We start from the raw sequence: 8,029 nt of genomic DNA on the forward strand, positions 1-8,029 counted from the left end.
TATAATTTTAATTTTGTTAGTAGTATCAAATTGTTAATTTTATATAAGAGTTTGCATTAGTAATTCCTCATGTTCAATGTCTAATTTTAAGGAATTGAGAGCTAGTACTATATTTTAAGTTTTCAGTTTCCAAAACATTTAGATATTCTGAATCATTTTCAATGATTTTCCAAATTATACATTTTCAACCTTCATAGATAAATACATTTTGAACCTAAATTTCTTCATTTTTCTATGGTCTTGTATTATTATTTTTATATAGGAGTGTTGTGAAAGAAAAATATATCAAAATTTTTTATTTATTAGCAGAAAGAATATGTACAAAAATGAAGCCTAAAAATCTTCCTTTTTCTATGGTAACTGATATTGTATAATTGTTTTTTATAGGACTAATGTCTTGAGCACTTTAAAAGAAAATTTGTATTTGTAATTTTTTTAGCCCAGTGACTTTCCAATATATATATGCATGCTTTACTTTACTCTGTTTTATAATGTGATCTACAGGTTTTCAATCTACAAGTGAAGGAGATCATGTTAAATTCGATTTCGTGCTTGCTGATCAGTATGTTGAATGTACATGTCTGCATTACAGCAAGTTCAGGGAGATAAACGTAATACAAAATAGTTATATGATCTCATCAGGAGACTATGTGGGGTACCAAACTGATGGAGAAAAAAGCGGCTCTAATTTCTTGCAATCCAGGGATTCTCATTTTGTGATCAAAGGAATCAAGGAACAAGAATTTGAGTCTTTCAGGAAAATAGGATCACAATATTTCGATCATGTAGCTGGACAACAAACATGTCTTAACAAGACCTGGGGAGTCTATAAACTTGTGGCATATGGGTAAGTCTCCTATTTTCTTGTTACAGAAAAGATAAGGATTCCTGATGCCGGAAACCCCTGTATATACGACATTAAGGGAATAGAGATGAGAAGAAAAAAATCGGTCTCTAGTACGGGTTTTGATGAAAGTTTTCTAGGAGAGATGTTGGATGAATGTGTTTCCTTTAACAAAGCTAGTACAGAAAAATATCTATTCCTCTCTTATTCTCGAAGTGAAGTACAGTTGGGTATATAACAAAGAAATACAACAGATCTCCTATAATCTAGAACTAGAATCAGAGAACGAGAGTGACGATGTGGATAAAGACGAGGAATCTGTGTCAGCAACAGGTGCCCACTCTATATTCTGAGAACAAGACTGATAAGAGGCAAACATTTTTATGTATGGAAATGTATTTTCATAAAAAAGAACATCAAGAGAGGTGTATATATTCGATGTGACTGGATCAAAGCATAAATGAACATAATACTGTGTTGAAAAACCGAGATATACACATGGCGTGGATCGAGGTTGTAACTTTGAACTAGCATACGGTTTAAGCCACGGGTAACATAAACACCCAAATACACGAATAGTGTCGTAATTAGGGGGTTGTGCAAAAAGACACTGATATGGAGACACATTTCCATTAATCTGAGTGGTAAGTCTATTGATGAGATAGGTTGCTTGACGACATGCAAATGACCAGAACACTGAAGGAAGGTGAGGTTGATGTAGTAAAGTACGGGCAGTTTCAATAATATGGCGTCGTGTCAATGAAGGCGAGATTGGAAACATGGCGCTGAAATATAGCCTTTGGCAAAGGTTTCGTCAAAGCATCAGCGACCTGATCAACATATTATACATGTGTGACATCAACTAATTTTCTCTGAACTTGGTCCCTAACGAAATGAAAATCAATAGCAACATGCTTCATACGGCTATGAAATACAGGATGTTGACACAAGTAGATGTCACTGACATTATCACTGTAAATAACAAGCTTCGAACTCAAAGACACACGTAACTCAAGCAACAAATTAGTAATCCAGTTAGTTTCAGCTAGAGCATTGACAACAACACGATACTCGACCTCAGTAGAAGAGCGTGCCACTGTTCTTTGTTTTCTGGATGACCAACTGATTGGTGTGCCACCATAATAAACCATATAACCAGAAGTAGAAGTTTGATCTAAAATATTGTCAGCCCAATCCGAATCAGAGTATACGTGTAAGTGAGGAACCAGGGAGCGACATATATGCAGGCCATACGTACTTGTAGCTTTGAGATAGCGAAGTACTCGTTTAGCAGCTTGCCAGTGAGACTTTTGGGGACAATGTAGAAATTGTGATAGCTTGTTCATAGCGTAAGCTAAGTCAGGCACTGTAAATGACAGATACTGCAACTTCCCAACCAAGCGCCTATAATCAGTAATGTCTAAATGTGGTTCAGATAGATCAATTGTGAGCGCCAAAGAGTCACTCATAGGAGTGATAACACCATTGCTCTCATGCATATTTGTTTCCCGGAGTAGATCATGGATGCACTTTGTTTGGGACAAAATGAGGCCTCCGTTGTGACGAAAAATCTCAACACCAAGAAAATAATTAAGAGATCCCAAATCCTTTAAAGAAAACTTGGAGGATAAAACTTGGATATAGTGTTGAATGACAGAAGAGACGCTCCCTGTAATAACAATATCATCCACATACACTAGTATATAAACTATGATGTCACCTTTATGCAAGATAAAGAGAGAAAAATCAGAATGAGATTTCAAAAAAACCAACTGCAGCAAAAATGATTTCAGCTCGTTATACCAAGTTTGTGAACCTTGCCGAAGACCATAGATACCTTTATGAAGTTTACAGATATATGTAGGTAATTTATTATCAACAAAACCTAGTGGCTGCCGCATGAATACCTCTTCTGCAAGGCGCTGTAAGAAGGCATTATTTACATCTATCTGCTGTATAGGATACTGATTCTCAACTGCAATTGCAAGTACAAGCCTAACCGTGGTTGCTTTTATTACAGGACTGAAAGTAGAGTGAAAATTAATACCCGGACGTTGTGTAAATCCTTTAGCCACAAGACGTGCTTTGTACCTATCGATTAAACCATCAGGTTTGTACTTAATTTTAAAAACCCATTTACAATCCACAACATTTTTGGCCTTATCTGGGGGTACCAAGGTCCATGTCTTGTTACGAATTAATGCATCATGTTCGTCTTTCATAGCACTGCGCCAATGAGGATATTTTTGTGCTTGTTTGAATGAAGAAGGAGTGAATTGTACCTGTGAGTCAACCATAAAATCATAAAACTTGTTTGGTTTGTATATTTGATTCTGAGATCTTGTAGTCATTCTGGAAGGACCTGTTGGGGAGGTTACATGTGGTTCTGATGTCTCATTGATGTATATCAGGTGACAGTCCAGTAGAAGGTGCGTGTTGATGATTTTCTCTTATAGGCGAAGACGTTGAGGCATGTTGTATACCTGAAATAGGGGCTCAAAATCTGATTGTAACATAGATACTGAGCCATCTGAAGACGCAGTCGGAATTGATGGTGACTCTGCGTGCTGTGTATTGGGGAATTATACTAGTATGAGAGGAGGAATATCTGACAAATCAGAGGACGAGAGTGACGATGTGGATAAAGACGAGGAATCTGTGTCAGCAACAGGTACCCACTCTATGTTCTGAGAACAAGACTGATAAGAGGCAAACATTTTTATGTATGGAAATGTATTTTCATAAAAAAAACATCACGAGAGGTGTATATCTTCGAGGTGACTGGATCAAAGCATAAATGAGCATAATACTGTGTTGAAAAACCGAGATATACACATGGCGTGGATCGAGGTTGTAACTTTGAACTAGCATACGGTTTAAGCCACGGGTAACATAAACACCCAAATACACGAATAGTGTCGTAATTAGGGGGTTGTGCAAAAAGACACTGATATGGAGACACATTTCCATTAATCTGAGTGGGAAGTCTATTGATGAGATATGTTGCTCGACGACACGCAAATGACCAGAACACTAAAGGAAGATGAAGTTGATGTAGTAAAGTACGGGCAGTTTCAATAATATGACGGTGCCTCCTTTCTGCAAAGGTGACACATAATCTTTATTCCGACCGCATACCAGAGGTTTTCCCGTATCCAGATCCTTGACAAGGAATTTTTGAGGAAAAAATTCAACTGAGGTCAGATTATCTTGACAAAATTTAGAGACATAAATAAAATTATGTTGCATAACATGAGCGCATAAAGTATTAGACAACTTAAAAGTGCAGTGAGAAGATTGTAAATTAGTAGTACCAGTATGAGTAATGGGAATAATTTTACCATTTCCCATGCTAATTTCATCAGGGCCCTCGTAGTTATGAACTTCAGAAAAATTATGCGCATCAACCGCTACATGACACCTTATTCGATTATTGAGGCGACCAGTAGGATCTCCATAACTCTGCCAGTATGCGCGCCAATGTGAAGAAGGATTTGGTGCAGTCGATGGCTTCCACTGTCCAGAAAAGTTATTCATGCGTTGTGAATGGTGAGGGCACCATGATCCTGAGAGGTGCGTGTTTGGTTGGGACTCTTTATGGGCAACAACAGCAGTAATACCTGGTTGATAAATTTGGTTTTTCTCATCATGTTTAAGCTTCAATTCTTGATCAATAAGCCGGTCAAACAAGTCTTCAAAACTTATAGGTGTTTCTCTAGCACGTATAGCTGCTGCAATATTATTGTAATCTTTTCCCAGACCACCCAAGCTTTTGACAACTAGTTCTGCATTTGAAACAGGCGATACCGCAGTGGCAAGTTCATCTACAATAGATTTAATTTCACTCAGGTACTCTACAATTGACTTGTTGTCCTTGGTAATGCGATTCAAGTGGTCCCGAAGTGTGAAGATTCGAGTTTGTGACTTGTTTGCAAATGCCACATGAAGAGAATCCCAAGCCTGCTTAGCGGAGGGAGCTGTTGCAACCATAGATGCAAGGGTCGGATCAACCGAGGCTAATATAGCATTTTGTATTAGCTTGTCCTGGCGAAACCAAATTTTATACTCGGGATTCTGGACGGATTTTTGTTGCTCAGTAATTGTTTGTGCTGGGGTTTGAAAAGAACCATCCAAATAACCATATAGATCGTGTCCGTGTAATAGCATTTCTAGCTGAGCTTTCCATGTTGTGAATGTAGAGCTACCTATGAGTTTGAGAGGCAGTTGTGAAGATGGGTTAAATTGTACCACAGTCCGAGTGATCGGAACAGTGTTGGATTCTGGAGTGGTAACGATCGACATGAAAGTGAGATGGAAGTGAGAAGGAAAAAAAAGTAATTAGAACTTGATGATTTTGATTGATGGATAGGATCGATGAAGCTTGTTAGAGCGACAAAGGCTCTGATACCATAACAAAGCTAGTGCAGAAAAATATCTATTCCTCTCTTATTCTCGAAGTGAAGTACAGTTGGGTATATAACAAAGAAATACAACGAATCTCCTATAATCTAGAACTAGAGATAATTGATAAGGTTAACTAACTAATCAGTATAATACTTATTATCCTTAACTAACAGAGACATGACTGATTTACTGGACAAAGTGAGAAATGACACTAATTTTTTACAGGTATTCAAATAAATTTCTATCAAGCTAAGTATCTTGTATAATCTATTTTATACATTTGTGCATTGCAAATCACATTTTATTTATAAATAAGATATTATATACACCTATACATATTTGTCATCTCCATATTAATTTGTTTCAAATTTGACATTAGTTAAACAAATAGTACTATCTAAATATTTTATTATGATTCATTTTGTTTCTTTTTTGAACAGAGGCACAATATCATGGATGATTCTTTTCTTGTTGTATGGGACAAAACTGGGGAACCTAAGAAGAAAGGATACGGGTGCGGGGATGCGGGTGCGTAGTGCGGGGATACATGGATTCGGTAAATAAAATAATATGGGGATTTGGGTAGAGGGATACAGCACGTATATTTATTATAAATATATATTTGATGTTATGAATGATGAAATATATTAACAAAACTTATAGTTTTATACAAATTGTATCAAATACATGATATAAGCATCTATAACACAAAAATTATACTAAAATTACTTATATATGTAGTATAAATACGTATTTTAGTTGATTTTTTTTGAAAATTTTGAACATCGGAGGTCCCCAAGAATCCGAGTATCTGATACGGAGGTGCGTGAGGATACGGAGATTTGTTGGGTGACCGAAGAATCCCTACATCCCAGTGGGGAACTATGAGATATAATATAATTGACTATCTTGTCCCATTAACTTATTGGAAGAAATTAAAATATATAAGTAAGACTGTAAGAGCACACGATTATTCCTCTCAGGAAAGTTTTCACAACTTCCTACTTTTGTGCCTCCTCCCGCCTATGCCAGGAGGCTAAGTGGCTTTGTAGAGACAACATTCGGGGCTAATAATGAAGGGTAATTTACTTAATTCTTATTTTAATCTTTTTACTTCATTGTATAATTTTGTGAAGGTAAAAACTGAAATTGACTAGAATCATACTCATTGCTACTGTATATGTTCATTATTTCTGCAGAATAATAGCAAAGAGGCTGTTGATGAAAGATGACAAATGCGTGATGAAGTTGCTTACTATTCCCATAAAAGTTTAGCTAGTATATTATTTAAGCTTTCTAGAGTACCTGTAACTCTTCTACTTCTATTTCTATTTGACCGTGTCACTGCTTAAGTTTATTGTTTAAATGTGTTATACATTGAAACATATCTTAGGACTAAACCTTGAAGCTCAATTTCTAAAAAAAGTTCCTTGTTATGATTTGTGAGATCCAATAAGTGTTCTGCCGTGAATGACTTTGAGGTCTTAAAATTTAGATACAATATATGTTATAGTATAAGTACTCAATATTTTATATTCTTCTAGTGTGATAACTGGCATGATAAGTAAACCAACTTATCGTAACAGAATCTGTTATGGCAATGTGACGGGCTAGCTAGTATATATAGACCTAGACATCCCCTTTTTTATGAATTCAATTCATTATAAATAAACACCTGCAAAGCTTGTTGAATAGTATGTAGAATTTAAGCTTCATTTCAGTTTTATGTAGATGCTTGTATACAAATCAAGTGAGATATGGTTAAATAAAGATGGTATCAGAGCTTTCCGCAAGTTTTTTCTTCGTCTCCGGTGATCTCTCTCAGTTTTCCGGTGATCTCTTTCTGTTTCCGGTGATCTCTTCCTGTTTTTTCTCTCCATTTTCACTTGTTTTTTTTGCTCGTTTTTCGATCTACATCGTTATTGTTATGGTATTTCTTATAATACCTTGACCTTAGTGCATATTAATTGATATCTAGTTGACTGATCGTTGAGATCTTGTACTATTCCAGTATTATCATGGACCTGGCGTTTGTTTTTCTGAATGTCTATTAATCGTTCCTCTTCTCCTGCATTCTCTTATGCACACGCTGTTATGGCTAATCAAAACAATCAGAATGCATCTTCTTCACAAAACCTCGATTCTTCCACTCAAAATACTCAGAATGCTACTCATAGTTATGGTCAATAAATTTATAATAGTAGTCATCCATTGTTTTTGCACAACAATGACCAACCAGGCATGATTTTGATCTCTAAAAAGCTTACTGGTAGTGAAAATTATGCTTCGTGGAAACGATCAATGCAAATTGCTTTATCGGCTAAGAATAAACTTGTCATCGTAACTGGTGATTTTCTTGCTCCTGAGGATAAATCTCCTTTATTTCCTCACTGGAAAAGTGTCAATGACATGGTGATTACCTGGATTCTAAACACTGTGGCTGACGATATTAGCAGTAGTATGAACTACATGGATAGTGCGTACAATGTTTGGTACGAACTCAATGAACGTTTCTCTGTCATCAGTGGTCACAAAATTTATGAAACCCAAAGAGACTTGTTCAAGTTGGAACAGGGTAATGATTCGGTCGAGTTTTACTTTCACAAGCTAAAGGGATTTTGGGATGAAATCAAGGCTTTAGAGCCTACTATCAAATGCACTTGTGGTGCTATCAAAGTCTGGGAACAACAAGTTGAAAAGACTAGGTTAATACAATTTCTTATGGGGCTTCATTCTAGTTTCACAGCTGCTAGAGGACAGTTGCTTATGATGCAACCATGA

At 36.3% G+C, this 8,029-nt stretch overlaps 1 protein-coding gene across 1 annotated transcript; it reads left to right on the forward strand.

The window, feature by feature from the left end:
* Nucleotides 1-7,489: 7,489 nt before the first annotated feature.
* Nucleotides 7,490-8,029, forward strand: LOC141691958 (uncharacterized). Its single transcript, XM_074496706.1, has one exon. The coding sequence runs from the start codon at nucleotides 7,490-7,492 to the stop codon at nucleotides 8,027-8,029; it is 540 nt and encodes a 179-aa protein (XP_074352807.1).

The sequence above is a fragment of the Apium graveolens genome, chromosome 10 (assembly GCF_009905375.1).
Source record: "Apium graveolens cultivar Ventura chromosome 10, ASM990537v1, whole genome shotgun sequence".
NCBI lineage: Eukaryota > Viridiplantae > Streptophyta > Magnoliopsida > Apiales > Apiaceae > Apium > Apium graveolens.